Here is an 18,099-nt window from a genome sequence, read left to right as displayed (position 1 = left end):
GTGTGTGTGTGTAGCGCTCTCATGAGGACAGACAGACAACACTATTCCAGACATTCTTGCATCAGTTTTTAATAAAAACAAAAATATTTTTAAGGGATGTTTATGCAAAGTGTAATCCCTTTTATTCTTTTGTTATTTCATTCTATATGTATCTCCATTCCCGTTTCCTGTATTCTTATTATCTCCCCCTGTTTTCACAGATGTGACCAGTACGTAACTCAGTTAGATGAGATGCAGAGACAGCTCGCCGCCGCTGAGGATGAGAAAAAGACGCTCAACTCTCTCCTCCGCATGGCCATTCAGCAGAAACTGGCATTGACCCAGCGGCTGGAGGACCTGGAGACCCCTCGATCTCCTCTCAGTAACGGTGGGAGCCCACGCTATTCCCGGACCAAGCATCTGACCAAATCAGGCCGAGCACCGCGGAGCCCCATGAGAAGCAGTCCACGCTCCAGTCCGGTGCTGGTTTCTACTGGCCCGCAGAACACGAGCAGCCACTTGAGGGTGTTCTCTCGTAGCCTTCACAGCAGCCCCGTAAGAGTGCCCTCGTCTTCTTCCTCATGCTCGTCTTTTTCTGCCTCAAACCAACCCGAGTCCTCTACGTCCACGCAGAGTTTAGCATCTGTCGGTCTTGTGCGCGACACTACTTTCGTTCGGAGTTACGGGTCAAGTTCGTCTCGCTCCTTAGATGACTCTACTGGAGGGTTGGGACCCTTCGCCATTCAGTCACGACAACCCAAAGTTAATGAGTCACAGGCAAACAGCCTTAAAGTGTCAGCACCGTTTCGCAGTAACACGTTTATTAAAGCACGTCGCACATCTTTACCTGTGACCAAAGCTGGCTCACATTCAGTCGAAGCTCTTGCCACACGATTAGGTAGAGCTGACGGATCAGAGAAAAGACGTAAGGTTACGATGGAGGAAAATGATCTTAAACTTTCTAAAAAGTCCAATGCAGAACGTGCGTTTCTCAAAAAGCTGTCTAACGTCTCTAAATCCCGATCTGCTGAGGGAACTACTTTGAGTCGCTTTGCTTGTTCTAATACGGCATCTACAACGCAATCCAAATTTCTCCCTCGGGCAACCTCAAGTGTAGCATCTCCCAGCAGTCAGTCCACTCCATACAGTCCATCAGATAAACACCGGAAATCATCATTCCCCTGTAGGACCGAAACATCCTCTAGGCTAGCGAGCCATTCAAACTCATGTCAGGAATTTGTTGAGAAAATCGTCTCCAACCCGAGTCGTGAGATTAAGAGGCAACAAGATCCACTCCGAAAACAGCAAAGAGGTGTTGATGCAGCAAACAGGTCAACACACACTTACACACGCCAGACGAAGTACAGAGCCACGTAACTGCTCCGTTGTTCACATAAGTAACTACCTCCTATAAGACTATTACAAAAACATACATGGAGACTTTCAGAATGATGTTGATACTTCTAGCAACAGTTGGGCATTTCATCAAAGCTGTCATTAACGAGTGAAAAACGCATGAAAATTTACAATCATCTTTCTTGTGTCTCGTCTGTCATGGATTCTCTGCATCACGTACCTTTAGTGAAATTCAATACATGTTTTTGAAGTCTTTTATGCTCACGAAAGCATATTTTATTTGATCAAAAATACAACAAAACAGTAATATTGTGAACTATTATCATTTAGAAGAACTGTTTTAATATTTAAAAATGTAATTTATTCCTGAGATGGCAAAACTGAATTTTCAGAAGCCATTACACCAGTCTTAAGTGTCACATGATCCTTCAAAAATCGTTCTAATATGTGGATTTGGTGCTCAAGAAACATTTCTTTTCAAAATTGAAAATGGTTGTGCTGTTTCAGCATTTGTATGAATGAACCCTTTTGACTTGCTGTGTCACTCTGTCTTTGCAGAAATGAAAGCCTCCTTGTGTCCTCCCTCTGTGCTCCAGAGTTCATGAACACCCTCACCCTGCAGACCTGTCCCAGCATCCTCATCAGACCTCACCTCATTGGATCTCTCATCATGTCTCTCGTGCCTCTCCCACCCTCTCTCTCTCTCTCTCGCCTGTTTTCCATGTGCCCGTCTTGTTTTTGTTTGTTTGGATCAAGTCGTTCAGCTTTTAGACACTGAAAGCTGAACACCGTCATGTCATCTCAAGTTTTTTCCTTATTCATGAACATATGTACCAAACCAAAAACTCTTGGAGATCAGTATTATTTGAAGTCTAACTGGTTGTGACTGACCTTTTATTATGCTAGCCATAGATAAGCACACCTTGTTTTGGTTTTAGCCATTAAAAAACTGAATTTTTAGGGATCAATGAAGACATTCCTCTGGTATAACTGACCAGTTGTGCAGTTCTTCTACTACTCATTGGTTATTGACATGTAACTTGCATTGGCCTTTAAATAAATGCATACAGTATAACCAGTAAGCAGAACAATCAACTATGCAGAGGTACAAAGACTTTTGCTGCTAATTAGCTCATGCAAAATAATCCATTTAACAAACTGCCAGTTTATCCTATCCTACCTACAACACGGGGTTAACCAACAGCACTGTTAAGACAAATGCAATTTATTTTCATGTAGTATGATAGTGGAAAACTGCATTGACAGGGGAAAACTATAATAGGATTTAAAAATAGTGCCTTAATATTTTGGAGTTTTGAGTGAAGATTTGTAGATAATTGGTTTAATATTTTGTTTATTGTAATGATGGGAAGGGTTTTTGTTTTTTTTAAGACTAATTATGGACATTTACACATGCATGTGCAAATTACATGCATGTTACATTCCCTGCAATAGGTTTGTTTTGTTAATTTAGCCCTTCGCAACCAATATTTTACTGTTCTTGTCAGAACCGTGTGTGTGTATGTAAGATGTGTCGACTTGCCTGTCATCTCGTTTTCAGTCGGTCATGTTTCTAGATTTCAAAAATGCTTCCTGTTGTATTTTTATTGTTGTTTATTTTTTAACTTAATTCTCTTTTATATTTTATTGTTCAACCCTACAGAATAGTAATTATCATGAAAAATCAGGTCTCGTTTGTGAAGGAAAAAAAATGTAGTGAAAAAATAAAGTTGTTTTCAATGTTCGTGTATTTGTTTTTTGTTTGTCTTATTGAGGATGAGGATGAGTCCTGCAGTGGGATGACACTTCATCTGAAATGGTTTTTAAAAATTTCTTTACAATTGTTGATTAATTATACAGTTTGTTGTTTTTTTTAAATCACACTGCAGGTTGGTGTTATTTTAGTATAATTTATTTATTGTAGTATTTATTTAGTACTTCAACTTAAAAATTTGATATTTTGCCTTGGCAACTAGCTTAAAGTAATTTTTTAATATTTAATTTTAATTCAGTTAATGTTTTATTTATTTGAAGTAATGAGTTTTTGTTAGTTAATGATAATCACAAGTTGGTGGTAATAAGGCAATTGGTGACTCATTTAAATATTATTTGAAAATATTCCCATTTTCTACCATACTTTTAATTCTGTATGTTCATGCGCTTATGAATTTAAAAGTTAAAAATGTAGATATTTTTTTTTAGAATTTTTTTCAAACTATTTAAAATTTGATCTAAACTAATGTAGAATTTAAAAGTAATTTTGGGGTTGTGTCTAGAGAGGTTTTAATATTTTAGATAATTGAACATTCAACTCGGTAAGTTTTGAGATACAGCTATTGGTAAACTTTCAGTCTTGACAGATAGGTTAATAATAATAACCAATGACCCTGTTTAATTTCAATGCTTTCCACTCATCATCACATATCACTTTCCTCGGAGTTCCCAGCGTCATATTTCAGTTTTGAGGCTTTTGTGCCCTCTAGTTTGACATTTGCTCATCTTTAGTCCGAGGGGGTCAGTTTTTTTCATTATGTCCTGCAGTAAAAAGATCTCTAGATGAGATCAGTATGACGATTCTCTTGTTACACTGCTGACAGAGGGCCAGCACTTCCTGTTGTAACTGTTCTCCTTCAGCACAAATGTAATGAAAGGATCTAGAGAAATGCTTTGGAGTAAAAGTATTAATTTCCTCTTCAAAATGTAGTGAAGTCAACTGACATAGCCTACAGTCACAATGAAATCAAAATTGACCATACTTATTTTTTTATGTAGCTAATATTATTTATAAATGATTTCTCCGTGCACATCATTATTATTATTTTTTATTCACGTGCCCTCAAAATCTTTCATCTAAATAAATTCCCCTCCCTTGTAACATCTCTTCTCTGATGGTCAACGCTTACTGGCGGGAAAGCAAAACATGATCATTAGATCACTTCCCGATGGACAAAATGAAGGCAGGCTTTATATATTTTTTTTATCAAGAAACTGTTTCACTCAGATGTCACTATAGGGAAGAAAAGTTTCATTTCATACGCAATTTCATTTCATACCAACTTAGTTGAATCTAGGCATTTTCTTTTAATAAACACTTTTTGTTATACTGGTTGAAACTCTTCACATATTGATAGCAAAAGTGGTCTCAACATTAAACATATATCTTATGTGGAAGTCTCATGACCAAACATTTTTCATCCAATCGGTCCGAATGCAATGATACATGCCCGTCAACATGTATTTCCATACCTCCGTGGCCGACCGTGCACCCTGCTCACACAGACATCAGCGTGTTCCATGAGGCTATGCAGACAGTCACTGCGCCAAAAACAAACAGCAGGAAACCTTTACAGTTCCTCCTGAACCAAAACTACTTGCTTATTCTGCTTTCACGCCATGTCATAACTGTAATTACGAGATGGCAACCCACGTCGACGTTCAACCCAGAGCTGTTCACAATCACATCCTCAGACTAGGATTTATGCGTTTCTATATGTCAACACGATCAACACCAAAATGGATCTGCAGGTGGTACAAGTCAGTGCTCCTTAAGTTGTTTACGTTCACTGTTATTGTAATGTTATATAATGCAAAGTCTCGTGATGCTTTGCAAACTGTGGTGTGCAAATGGCTTTGTAGACGCTATATGCTTTCAAAGCTAGCTTGCTATTGCTAGCCTCTCCGAAATTGCCTACCCTACCTTTAAACCACTGAGTACTCTGATCGCATCCATGTAGGTTACGATAAAACCTGTATTTAGCTGTTCATGGTTTAAACACCTAACGTTACCCCCACGAGGGCGACCTGCTCCATGCAAAATAAAACAGCTTTTATTAGGCTAAATAATTATATGACTTGAGCCTCCTTTTGTGAGTATACACGATTTTAATTTAATTTAAATGCAATTTTGTTTTGATTTTTCAAAAGTAGCCCTTTATGTGTAAAACATAATGAGAAAGAATGCCAGAAGGATTGGGAGTACGTTGATTTGTCGTACACTTGCTGCCCCCAAGCGGCGTGCAAGTGAAGTGCGCCTCACTCACATTGATGGACGGGGAGATAAAGTGTCCTTTCTCAGGTGTCCGCACTGTTGTGTCGTAAATAGATCTCTCATACTCACTGCTGCTCAGAGGACACCTCGCTCATGGAGCGGTGACACACTTTCGGTGAGTTCAGTACTACGCTTTCCATTTTCTTAAGCACAGACTGCGTTCCACAATGTCAAACCCTGGAAAATACGCCTGGAAAAATGTGTGCCTGTATTGATGTGTCATTTTGTTCAGATGTGATTCTGTGAGTCGAAATCAAAGTGATTATGATTATTTTAATGTTTTAAATGCAATATTGTGGTGTGTCCATTCCTATTAAAGACGTGTAGTAATTTAGAAAAGTATGCATATTTATGCTCTCTAATATATCTTCTTCCTATCCATCATTTTAGTTGTATGAAAAATGTGATGCATGCCTTCCTCTGTCAGCCAGGAATCTGTTCATGTGATTTTGCTTGAAATGACAAATAAATCATTTTAACAGGGGCAGGCATTTGACCAGCGAATAAATTATAGATCCCCACTTAGGTGAAACTCAATCTCTCCCCTCTTGTTACTCTCTTTGCTTTCGTTGACGACCCCAACGCACAGTTTCCCAGCATGCAGCAGGAGCTTTGGCTGAGGGCCCTTCTTGATACCTGCGTGTGCAATGAGATCGGCGGCTGCGCAAACACTCCTGACAAGACCGTCCGAACAAGAACTCAAAAATGCCTTATCCAACTGCGCCGCAGGACACAACCACATCTCCAACTCCAGCAGATCAGCACAGTCCAGAGCAAAGACGTCCACAGACACAGTTAATTGTACTTCTTTGCATCATCATGGCCATAATCGAGGTGCGTTACTCTGCTATTGTTGACAGACAGTGACATGAGAAGTGTGTCTTGTAGAATCTTGCAGAAATAACTTTTGTGTCTGAGAAAATGCAGATAAATGTGATATTGCCGAGGGCCCCTGGAACCTAAACAACCCGGTGAAAGCCTCAAGGAGCCACCAGGAGCTTCACAAAGAGCTGTTACTGGCCCACAAAAAGTAAGATCACAATACAAGGGCTCCAAATCAGACACAGGAATATTTATCTCTGTTCATGGAGATTTTCTTAAGTGGGTTAGTGAAATATTGATGATGCCTCGCTCTCTCTCTCTGGTCTTTTGTGTCAGGCAGTCATGTGTGGACGCACGGGCTGCAATCGTACACCTCTGGTATTATCAGCAGCCTGCGCTCAGGACACACTGTGTCAGATACTGTAATGATAGGCCTTCCTATCACTACTGCCAAGTCCTTTAGAGACTACTGAAAAACTCAAGTTCAGTCACTTTGGCTGCTACTGCTGAGAAATATGGGCTCATATATTACTCTCAAATCTCATGATGTCAATGGTGATGACGCTCGCAAAACTTTGCATTCTTTTGTAAAACTTTTGAGTTCCCACAAGAAACTTTACATTTGCTTGCTAAACTGGTGATGGGAATAATTATGGGTTGAAAAGTAAAACTATATTTCAGTTCTTTTTCGGGCAAACACAAAGTTTCAACAGAGGAATGTAAAAGAATTGATACATAATTTTTCCTCCTGTCTCATGTCTGTCTATGTCGTGGTGTGGTGATGGGGGAAAAATTAGATGGGAGGAAAAATTATATTTCAATGTTTTTGCATTCTCTCGCATAGATTTTGAGTTCCCAGAGAAACTTTGCATTCAAAACTTTGACATTTTCCTTTTTGTTATGGAAATAATATGAAATGATAATATGAAATAGTAAACAAAAAAGTTTCTCGGGGAACGTCAAAGTTTTGCGAGCAAACGGCAAGAGAAACATTGAAATATTATTTTTCTAGTTTATTATCTAATTTAAAATGATTTGTGAGATGGCCTCCAAATTGTATAATGTTATGATACATAGAAGAAAGATTTAGTTTTTTCCATAATTGTTTCCACAGTTGTTTTTAAATTGTTGTATTTTTATATATGTATCTGCTAAATGCATAAATGCAAATATATTTCACCTACTTTATCATATATATATATATATATATATATATATATATATATATATATATATATATATATATATACACATATATATACAGTATATGTATAATTTTGTCCTTATGGGCCTACTTTTCTTCAACTACTTCTACATGTAAAATAGTGTTATAACTAAAACAAAATGTTACAAATTGTTTTCATTAATTGCAATAAAGCTTAAATATAATAAAATATAAATATTAGATAAGAAATTTAATCTTAAAAATAAATAAATGTAAATTAGAAATGTTGCCTTGGCAACCACCTAAAATTAATAAGTTTAAATTGAAGTACTACAATTACTAAAACTAAAATAAAAATAAAGCTAAATAGAAATATATATTATATTTTAAAACTAATACAAATTATAAAAGCACATAACAAAATGTATCTTAACTAAAATTAAATGAAAACTGAAAATATAAAAATAAAAGCTTATGCAAAATATTAAAAGTGTTAGTTCACCCAAAAATAGACATTTTGTCATAATTGACTCACCCTCAACTCAAGTTGTACCAAACCTGTATGAATTTATTTTTCTGCTGAACACAAAATAAGATATTTTGAAGAATCCATGTAACCAAACAGTTCACCATAACATTAATTTCCATAGTATGAAAAAAATAAATGGCTATGGTTAACTGTTCGGTTACCCACATTCATACAGGTTTGGAACAACTTGAGTTGAGGGTGAGTAAAAGATGATTTTTTCATTTTATTTTGGGTGAACTATCCCTTAAGTGTCACGGGCCCACCGGTGGGCCCAAATTCTTTACATTTTTAAAACAGTAATATCCTATACTAAACCTAAACTAATCTTGACAAACTATATATCATTTGAAAGCTTACAATCTCTAGTTTCCATATTTGGTGATTGATTTTCAAAATAAATTACAGAGGAGCCGTAATTTATCAATTTGCAACAATAATATTTTCATACTCTTAGACCTTTATTTTGAAATAGTGATGAACATGAAAAATCATGAAAGAAGGGTAGAAACCTCAGTTTGTTTTCATTCCAAGAGTTCAAAAGATAGCATCCATTCAATTATTAAAAAAAAAAAAGGTCTGAAATTTTTTTTTATATAAAGAAAAAAATTATATGATGTGGCAGGAAGCTAAAACGCACATGCGTGTTCTTTTTATGTTTCTTAGAGGTTGAAATCATATCAAAATCTGCCAAACTTCTCATATTACTTCTGAATAGGATGTCTACTTCATAAATTGTATGAAAATTGTGGAAATAATGGTTCATATCACTCAAAACACATATGGAAATGGAGGCGCCCTTATATGGGCAGTGATGGAGTCTGGTTGTCATCTAGTGAAAAAGTTTGGTACTGCGCCCAAACAAAATCTTACTGAAAGCTCATTTTTTGAGATATCAACCTACAATTTGAAACACAACTTGTTCAGATTTTTGGCTTTGATTTTTTTGCAGTTTTAGAGTCGCCCAGGTTTTGAAAATATATATTTTATATAAAATATGAATAATTAAAAATTTTACATTGTACATTTTCATAAACACAAACTTCTATAACTTTTTTTCTGTTTCACTTTCTTAATTTATTTCACTTCTACAAGAATCTGCCAAATGTCTTCTTTAAAACAAGACCAATCTTACGTCTATATTCCAAAGCATTCTTGAATTACAACCATTTAAGTTCGAAATGTGCATTTTCATGTATATTCAAAAAAAGGGGGGTGACACTTAAAGGGTTAAGGAAAACTGTAATAGTATACACATATTTCTAAAATAACACTGGTAAAATGTTACTTTTATACCTGTTTGTGCTTTGGCTCTTTGGGCGGGACAGAGGGCTGGTGGTGGGCTGTAAGCCGGAGCTTCAGGCGGTTCTGGAGAGGAGGAAGAGAGAGAAGAGCCAGAGGGAGGAGGGAGAGCAGAGCAGGAGTCCTCTAGAGCAGGTGCTTCTCCAGCGCCAGCAGAAACACCAGGAGATGATGGTCAGCAGCCTCCTCCAGGCCAAACAAACACACATCAGTTTACACACTGTTATTACTATATAGGTTTGCCTTACAAAACTGACCATGGTAAACCACACTTTACACCAAAATAAAGGAGTTTCTGTATTGTATTATTTCTACTGTGTAGAAATCATAATACATTAATATGATGTAATTGATGTTTTCACAGTTTTTTATGTTATTTCGTTTACAACAGGTTCATTGTAGTAACACTAACTGTAATAACTGAGTGGGAATTTCATCCGTTTTATTTGTCTGTGTTTTCTGATTTGTTACATCTCAGAAGGAGAAGGAAGACGAGGAGAAGTTACATGAGGAGGTTCAGCTGTTGGAGTTTGTGCGAGTGAGACAGAACCTGAAGAGAGTCCATACAGCTCTACAGAAGAACATTCACTCCTGAATCTGACTAAACACACACTTCATTTGGCCACGCAGCTTCATTTTGAAATAAAGTACACAGCGTTTCGTTATATCCATTATGATCTTGTTATTAACCTTTTTTCATACATTTTTAGTCTGTTACAGTTCACTACACAATTGTGTTCTGTAATAATTTAATAATGTAAACAAAAACAAAACAAAAAAACTAGCCTACCCAGTCATACTCATAGTTCCTTCGAAATACCATTATTACCATCTACTAAGGTTATTGATAAGCCCTAGTACTGTAAAAACATACAAACTATACTTCAAACAGTGATTCACAAACTGTAATATTTTGCTGAGGAAATGTTTTGTAGAAACCCTTATACTACAAAGTACTTAAGTAAATACCACGCTTTTACCGTGACACATGTTCGAACGATGTTTTCACATCTATTTTTTTGGTACTGAAGAAAAAAATAACGGGGCAAATTACCGTGGTAATTGTTTTTGTAATGGGTTTGAAAGTTATAAATGTCAGTATTTAAAATCAAACCAGAACGACCTATTCATATTGTATTTATTTAACATGGCTTTGATTGATATAACGAATCTTGCAATAAAGCTCCATCTAACGTTACTCCAACAGTGTCAGTACTAGGGAAAATCCTGTGTGTGTTTTGCTTGCACGTGCCTCACCCTGCCTGTTCTCCTGGCCTGTGATTGGATGAGCAGAAAAGGAGCTGACCAATGATCTTAGGAAAGCGGAATAAACAGGACCAGCTGTCTAGATGTTGGTCATATGATGTGCCTTTTTGACTGCCTCTGCAAAATTATGGAAGAGTCGGTTTAACCGCTTTTATTTTCAGTGTCACTAAAAAACAAGATCGTTTTAAAAACAGTCAAGTACAGAAGGTGGATTTTCTTCTTCATCTGGCAAAAGTGGTGAGTCATTTTGTAGTGTTTTTTTGCAAGCAGGGAGACGCCAAGACCAGGCGAGTTTAGACACGATCTGTTTTTCTCGTAAAGTTGTGTAGTTCCAGACAGAAGCACGCAATATAACGTTAAGCCAGTCACCATCAGATATCACAGATTTAACCAAACAGTTCTGCAAATCAACATTTAGTAGAGAGTCGCCAAACTCTTTCCTTCTAAAAGCCTTTAGAGCATTGAGGCAGATGATATGCATGCACTAATCACAAGCTTCTGTTTAATCAATGACCTGCACAGCTGTCGCGGTTCTCTTTAGTTCCGTTTGCTTAACGTTACTCAGCTCAAACTCCACGGAGTTCCCCTTCGAATGGTTGCCAGCAATCGCAATGAAAATGCATGCAAATCTGTTTTTCCATGTACATTACTACTTTGAAATGCAAATTATTTGTCAGTACAGGCGCCAAACGGAATAGCTAAATAAATAAATTATGAAATTAAATACACTGGTTGTCAAAAGTTTGGAATAATTAAGATTAATTATTATAAACACAGTAAAAAAAAAAAAAAAGTATTGTGAAATATTATTAAAAATTTCAAAAGGTTTTTCTATTGTAATATATAGTAAAATGTCATTTATTTTTTGTGATGCCAAAGCTGAATTTTGCATCATAACTCCAGTCTTCAGTGTCACATGATCCTTCAGAAATCATTCTTAATATGATTCCCTGCTCAAGAAACATTTATCATCATTATCAATGTTGAAAACAGTTGTGCTGCTTAATATTTTTTGTGGAAACCCAAAGTTAGGCTACACCATTGGTCGAGGTTGGCAGAGAGCCGCCTCCTATTTTTCTGATTGGCGATCAGATTCTGATTTTTGTCAGGTAGTAGAAGCATTTTATGCTTGGTATTCATAAGTAAAAATGCTTTTCAAAAATATCACACTGATAGAGTTAAACTGAATTCATCTTTGCATTGGTGAATTATTGATAATGCAAACAGTTTGGTTTATCATATGGAAATGAGTAGCTGACTGATAAAGTTATAAGCATTGATTTATTGACATAGAGCAAGGGTCAGTTTTTAACATCACAGGATCACTTGCAATGCCTACATGTCAAAACTATCTTTTATAGTCATACTATAAACAACCATTGTGCATGACCCTAAACTGTCACTTGCTTTAAGGACTTGCAATGACGGCAGCACCGCTGGAACAGTATCGAGAGAGAATCCGGACTGAACTGGACAGAGTTGTGGATTTCTGGCTGAAATATTCCCATGACAAAGAACATGGGTAAAATGATTCACATTTGAATGCATGGCTTCAGCAGCATTTCCCATATAATTCCTTAAAAATCTAATTGGATGTTGAAATATTTGTACTACGTAAGCTTGAATGATTGAGCATTGAAATTGTCCTTAACACTGAACCCTGAGGGACACCATCATTCAAAACGTATCCATAAGACTTTTTAAGGCATATGTACTTACTTTGCTAAGTTATAAATGTTAAAGTTAATTATAGTTTAACGTGGATTAAATATTATGCCCTTGTTAAATGTTTGTTTCATTATATTGACTTTAGTGGATTTTTTAACTGCCTTGGAAAAGATGGGAAGGTCTATGATGAGCTGAAATATGTGTGGTTACAGGGGAGACAGGTCAGAGCTTTACATGTTTCTCATGTTCTAATATCAATTTATTTCTAATAATCATTAGGGCCCAGTTGTTCAAAAGTAATCTGATCGGATATTGGCTATCGTATTGGATCAATTTTTTTATATAGGTTGTTCAAAAGAAAAAAAAAAAGGATTCTGAAATCAGATTAGATCACAAAATTCAATATTGGTTTTGATCTGAATCAAATCATCAGTTTGTGTTGTTCAAAACTTTTTTGTAAGATTGGGATACTTTTGATACTAAAAATCAGGATTATAAAAAAAGGTTTTGTGTAATTATTTAATTTAAAGTGGGGTTTTTTATCACTGTTTGTAAATTAAATTGGCACAATCATAAGAGATGAACCAGTCAAAAGTTATTTCCAAACCATGGGATTTCCAAATTAAACTTTTTGAACAACTGGCCCTTGCTGATTAAATGAGAATTTTGTTTAATTGTTTTTCCAATAAAATCTGTGTTAAGTGAGTGTCTAATGTATCCACCAGGTATGGATGTACAGCAGGCTGTATCGTACAATGGAAAGATTTCACAAACCTGAGATTCTTGAGGCTGCCAAATCAGGTTTGTGATTCAGTTTCTCAGTTGCTCTATCTATCAATAAACACACTACCATTCAAAAGTTTGGGGTCAGTAAAAAAAAAAAAAATGTATTCATCAAGGAAGGCCAGGGTACATTAAATTGATCAAAAGTGACAGTAAAGACTTTTACATTGTTGCAAAAAATTCTATTCATCAAAGAATCCAGGAAAAATGCATCACTGTTTCCACATTAAGCAGCACAACTGTGTTCAATATTGATAATAATAATAAATGTTTCTTGTGCAGCGAATCAGCATATTAGAATGATTTCTGAAGGATCATGTGACACAAGACTGGGGTAATGATGCTGAAAATTCAGCTTTACCATCACAGAAACAATTTGCATTTGAAAATAAATTAAAATGGAAAACAGTTCTTTTAAATTTAATTAAGTTCACAATATTACTAATTTACTGTATTTTTTTTGCATTAAAAGACTTCTTTCAAAAACGTTAAAAAACTTTACGACCCAAACTTTTTCTGTAAGGTGTGCATTTTTGCAGAAACTGCAAAATGTCAATAAAATAAGAGGGATCATAACTTTTTTGTTTAGTACTGGCCTGAAAAACCTATTTCACGTTTACACATACAGTAGTCCAAGAGACAAAATAATATCAGAATTTACACAAATGACCCAGTTCAAAGATTAACATGTGTAAACTAGTATATGTATTGTTCTTTTTAATGTACATTTTAGTGTAATCCTTTTTTTTTTATGTATCAGAAAAATATCACAACATAAAATGTGCTCTCACACTTCATTGCTAAACTGTCAGAGTGTTTTGCTTTTGTTTGTTTAAGATTACAGCATTTGATCTTGCAGCTTTAATCTTGGTATTCACACAGATATGCAGTGATCCTGTCACATCATCAGATATTATTGAATTTCAGGAGCTGCATTTCTGCAGAAGTTTGCTCGAGTTCCGGCCTCCAGCGGCCCGGGGAAATGTGCGTTCTGCCTGACAAGAGATGGTCGAGCGGTGAAGGTTCAAAGGACGATATTCAGCGAGTGTTTTTACGTGATGGCCATGGACGAGCTGTCCAGGATTACGCAAGACAAAGAGATGCAGGTAAAACTATTAGACAATATCTCACCTAGAAATGAAACGGATGTATAGAAGTGACTATGGTTGTACTTTTATATTTTTTTAGTAAAAAGTGAACAGCTTTGAATGACTTTTTAGCACATGCGTTTGTTTTCTCACCTGATTATAATAACTTTGTTTTTTTTAGTTTGTTTTGTATTTGTAATGATGTCAGGTTATCTTCTGTCCTTGTTCTCACCAGGCAGATGCTGAGAGCATGATGGATCAGTTGATAATCTGGGTTCAGACGGATCCGTCAGGTCTTGGTCGTCCTCAGCTTCCTGGTGATTTGCCTGTGAACAGTATGGCAGTTCCCATGATGCTCCTGTGTCTGGTAGATCAGCTGACAGAGGGTAGAACTGATGTTGTGGAAAAGTACAAAGACCTCAGCGGATGGTGTGTGGAACGGATATTACAGCATATACAGGTGAGCTAACCTGTATACAAGCTTTAGTGATGTGGAACTAAGCTTAGGATGTGAACGTAAACTTTGAGATGATGGAAACACCAAATGATGATACGTTACACTAAACTCTTTCATCTCAGAGAGATGGAAAAGCCATTTTGGAAAGTGTCACATTGAATGGAAAGGAACTTCCTGGATGTCAAGGGCGGTTGCAGAACCCTGGTAAGTGATCGTTTCAAACCTTAAAGCTGCTGTCCGTAACTTTTTTAAGTTAAAAATAATCCAAAATAATTATATTAAAAAAAACATATTCTGCCAGTGGTCAAAACTATCTGCTTGCCATAGCTAGATTCAAAACGGTTAGCTTGTAATAATGATTTTAATTCCAGTGGTACTGGTGGGTTTCCGCGGGAAATTCGAGCATGTCTTTGCGTCATTACGTCACACCCGTACACATAAAGAAGGAGTTTCGGCTAGCCGGCTATACTGCGCGTGACGAGATGTTTAGATGTATAGGCTTTTCTCGCAGCACTTTACATAATTAAACTTATGGCATCCAGAAAGATCCAAACAACAATCATCAGTGTCAACTGGAGATTCAGCAGTTATAAAACCCAAAAGACTTCGTACTTCGGATTTAAGGTGGCTAGAGAAAGAGAAAGAAACCGTCTCATGCGAACACAAGGATTTAAACATCGGCGGGGCTTTTGAAAAGTGCGTGAATTCCGTGTTTTGAAGGGGTTCAAAACGGAAGAAGAGACGGCTTTTTTCTGCTGAACAAGTAAGATATTTCAATAGTTCAATCGTGTAACAGTACGTTTTCTTAATTCACACAGTTATGGAGTTTCCTTGGTTGTGCCTTTCTCGTTTTGCTATTATGGAGAATATGAATTCTGAACTACACAGGTAACCATAAAACACATTAAATTTAACATTAGTCACGCAATGCTGATGTTGTTAACATGAACAATTTGAGAACAAAGTAGGCTATAATTTGCACGGTTGCTGTAAATCGCGTTGATTAAATCTAACGAAGCTTATCATGTCGAATGCTTTTTCCCCCTTAGTTGGTCAGAACAAAAATGGATGTTACTTACTTGTTCAGAAGACATTTTCTTATGAAAATTCTTATGTTGGTCAAACTTTCAAAAAGTGAATCTGTGATTCTGTATGACAGTATCCACACAGCGCGGTGACTGACAGCACCACTCGCCTCAAAGCACTGTGTTCATCCGCGCTGTTTCATGCCGATTTACAACCCACGTAAAGATGATGATTCCGCGAATCACTGCAGTTACAGATTTCGAACAGAGAGATGGCGACAAAGAGGAAAATCTACGGACTGCAGCTTTAATGTCACAGTCTTCCATATAAATTCAACATTACTTCCTGTGACGTCTCTTTCTAGGTCACGCTCTGGAGGCCGGCTGGTTCCTGCTGCAGTATGCGCTGACTAAAGGAGACGTGCAACTGCAGAAGACGGCGGTCGAAAAGTTCATGGAGATCCCGTTCCACACTGGATGGGACAAACAACATGGTGGTCTTTTCTACTTCCTGGATGTAGACGGTCATTGTCCGACTCAGGTTAGATTATACCCATGATTTGGTGTCAGATATAGGGGAAAGCAGGGTTAACTTTAACACAAATTTATAACTCAAGTACAGCAAGATTAATGTTATGAAGGATGGGATTTAATAGAATATCTGGAAAATATACAGTGCTGTTGTTAAACTCTAGATGGCGCAGACAGTTGATTCTGCAGCCAATGAGCTTGCTGCTCAACATTTCAATAGTTTGGTTCTGTGTCTGCTGTAAGCAAGTCTTGCAGTGTGTTATCAGAAACCCTCCGCCTTCCCCAGCTCCACCTGTCTAGATCTGCTACAGGTCATTTCAGCATGCTCACATCATTATGTCTCCATAAAACATGAAAACTCATCATGTGTGTACAGTTAGAATGGAATATGAAGTTGTGGTGGCCTCACTGTGAAGCTCTGATCGCCTACCTGATGGCTTACAGTCACATCAGAGAGAATGTGTTACTGGACCGATTCAAACTGATCTACGACTACACCTTCAGACATGTAAGAACGCATTACAGAGACATGTAATATGTTATATAATGGGTGTAAAGTATCAGATGTGTCCATTCTTGTCTTTGCTCAAGTTTTCTGATGAGAAACATGGCGAGTGGTTTGGATATCTGAGTCGTCAGGGAGAGGTTGTGCTGGATTTCAAAGGAGGACCCTTCAAAGGTGAGTAGCTACAGTTGAAATGTGTTTTCTATTTGAATATTTAATTTATTCCGGTGATGCGAAAGCTGAATTTTCAGCATTATAACTCCAGTATTCAGTGTCACATGATCCTGAAATCGTTCTAATATGCTGGTCAAGAAACATTTATTATCAATGTTGAAAACAGTTGTGCTGCGTAATGTTGTGGATTTCTTTTTCAGGATTCTTTTGACAAAAGAACTGCGTTTATTTAGAAATGGTTTTTTTAAATAGTTTATTTAAATATTTACTGTAACTTTTGATCAAATTAATGCATCCTTGCTGAAAAAAAAGTAATTTTTTAAAAATATTTCTGACCTCAAACTTTTGAAACATCAGTTTATGAATTTCAACTTTGAACCATGACACATTACTGTCATCTTTGTACAGGGTTCTTCCATGTTCCTCGGTGTCTCTACATGTGTGAGAAGCTTCTGGATGGTCTTCTTGAAAAGCAGGATTCTTGAATTTGCAGTGATATTTTGCACTCCATTACCAGATGTGACAGCAAGTGTAAATTATATCCTTTGCATGAATAATTATAGTTTTAACAATACTAATACTTCCTGTCAAACTGTATTACTGGTTCATAGTTTTCATTTTGCTCATTTTTATGTGCCATTATTTTTCAAGCCATTCATCTAACATATGAGTGAAAAAGGGACCATAGTTATTATTTATAAGATTAATAACTTATTATAAGATTGTTCTTTCTTGCCATGGCCAGTACTATGTTCAGAAGTTGGGACTTGGGTATGTCACTAAAGGGTTTTCTTGATAAAGTTTTTACTCAGCCATGTGAAAAATAGAAAGCAAGTTTATAAAGCAAAAAAACAAACAACAATGTTCTGTTAACTACTACTCTGATGATCACTGTGCTGCTCTTACGAGTGCCTTTTTGTTAATCTCTTTTATAATTCTGCACACATTTGTAGCTAAACCATGTAAAGACATTCCAACTGCTTTGAATAAATGTACATGTTTACTGAAATGATTATATCTTTGATTTTGGCTTAGTACAGCACTTTTGCCATTTAGCTGATGCTAAATATATGTAAAGGTCAATACTCTTGATATAGATGAAGGCTGTAAGGTGTCTTGCTCACTGGACCTCTGAAACTCATCACCCCACAACTTTACATGACAACGATGCACTAAAACAAGTGTTTCCTTTGCGTTTTTCGCGTACAGACAACATTGTCAAAATAATCCCTATTCACACGGATCTGTGAAAATGACTAAAAACACTATTCATGCCAGGCCAGTAGGTGGCGATGTAATTTTAAGAAACGCTATCTATGCATGTGCAGAATGTCAGTTTTCACAAATTTGTGTTTCTGTAATTTACACAGACAATAACGGCTTCGTTTTCAAAAGTTTGCGTAT

General features: G+C 36.5%; 3 protein-coding genes across 3 annotated transcripts in view; all 3 read left to right on the top strand.

The window, feature by feature from the left end:
* Window positions 1-1,942, top strand: part of zgc:162200 (uncharacterized protein LOC558638 homolog) — a 28,627-nt gene extending 26,685 nt beyond the window's left edge. The window contains exons 8-9 of the mRNA XM_056246649.1: window positions 201-534; window positions 1,894-1,942. Coding sequence (XP_056102624.1) covers window positions 201-534; window positions 1,894-1,899 — 340 coding nt within the window. The 3' untranslated portion in view covers window positions 1,900-1,942. The remainder of the gene's footprint in view (window positions 1-200; window positions 535-1,893) is intronic.
* Window positions 1,943-5,409: 3,467 nt separating this feature from the next.
* Window positions 5,410-9,826, top strand: si:ch211-218o21.4 (protein FAM107B). The gene is made up of 5 exons (XM_056246657.1): window positions 5,410-5,498; window positions 5,973-6,217; window positions 6,311-6,413; window positions 9,225-9,372; window positions 9,677-9,826. Exons 2-5 carry the CDS (start codon window positions 6,031-6,033, stop codon window positions 9,791-9,793), a joined length of 555 nt encoding a protein of 184 aa, XP_056102632.1. The 5' UTR covers window positions 5,410-5,498; window positions 5,973-6,030; the 3' UTR covers window positions 9,794-9,826.
* Window positions 9,827-10,540: 714 nt separating this feature from the next.
* On the top strand, window positions 10,541-17,252 carry renbp (renin binding protein). Its single transcript, XM_056246653.1, has 11 exons — window positions 10,541-10,701; window positions 11,878-11,986; window positions 12,278-12,353; window positions 12,858-12,933; window positions 13,843-14,021; window positions 14,239-14,463; window positions 14,583-14,664; window positions 15,851-16,026; window positions 16,393-16,524; window positions 16,608-16,695; window positions 17,104-17,252. Exons 2-11 carry the CDS (start codon window positions 11,886-11,888, stop codon window positions 17,178-17,180), a joined length of 1,212 nt encoding a protein of 403 aa, XP_056102628.1. The 5' UTR covers window positions 10,541-10,701; window positions 11,878-11,885; the 3' UTR covers window positions 17,181-17,252.
* Window positions 17,253-18,099: the final 847 nt, after the last annotated feature.

The sequence above is a fragment of the Rhinichthys klamathensis genome, unplaced genomic scaffold, assembly GCF_029890125.1.
Source record: "Rhinichthys klamathensis goyatoka isolate OS25496 unplaced genomic scaffold, OSU_Roscu_1.1 h1tg000040l_1, whole genome shotgun sequence".
Taxonomy (NCBI): Eukaryota; Metazoa; Chordata; class Actinopteri; order Cypriniformes; family Leuciscidae; genus Rhinichthys; species Rhinichthys klamathensis.
The sequence above is the reverse complement of the archived record's forward strand: the minus strand, read 5'-3'. Positions and strand labels throughout refer to the sequence as shown.

Bases quoted from the DNA above. Each gene is read 5' to 3' on its own strand.
- si:ch211-218o21.4 (XM_056246657.1), top strand. From the start codon at position 6,031: ATGAGATCGGCGGCTGCGCAAACACTCCTGACAAGACCGTCCGAACAA. The intron at 6,218-6,310 runs GTGCGTTACTCT...GAGAAAATGCAG, and splicing joins TCATCATGGCCATAATCGAG to ATAAATGTGATATTGCCGAG. The intron at 9,373-9,676 runs GTCAGCAGCCTC...GTTACATCTCAG, and splicing joins AGAAACACCAGGAGATGATG to AAGGAGAAGGAAGACGAGGA.
- renbp (XM_056246653.1), top strand. From the start codon at position 11,886: ATGACGGCAGCACCGCTGGAACAGTATCGAGAGAGAATCCGGACTGAA. The intron at 12,354-12,857 runs GTCAGAGCTTTA...TGTATCCACCAG, and splicing joins TGTGGTTACAGGGGAGACAG to GTATGGATGTACAGCAGGCT. The intron at 16,027-16,392 runs GTTAGATTATAC...ATGTGTGTACAG, and splicing joins ACGGTCATTGTCCGACTCAG to TTAGAATGGAATATGAAGTT.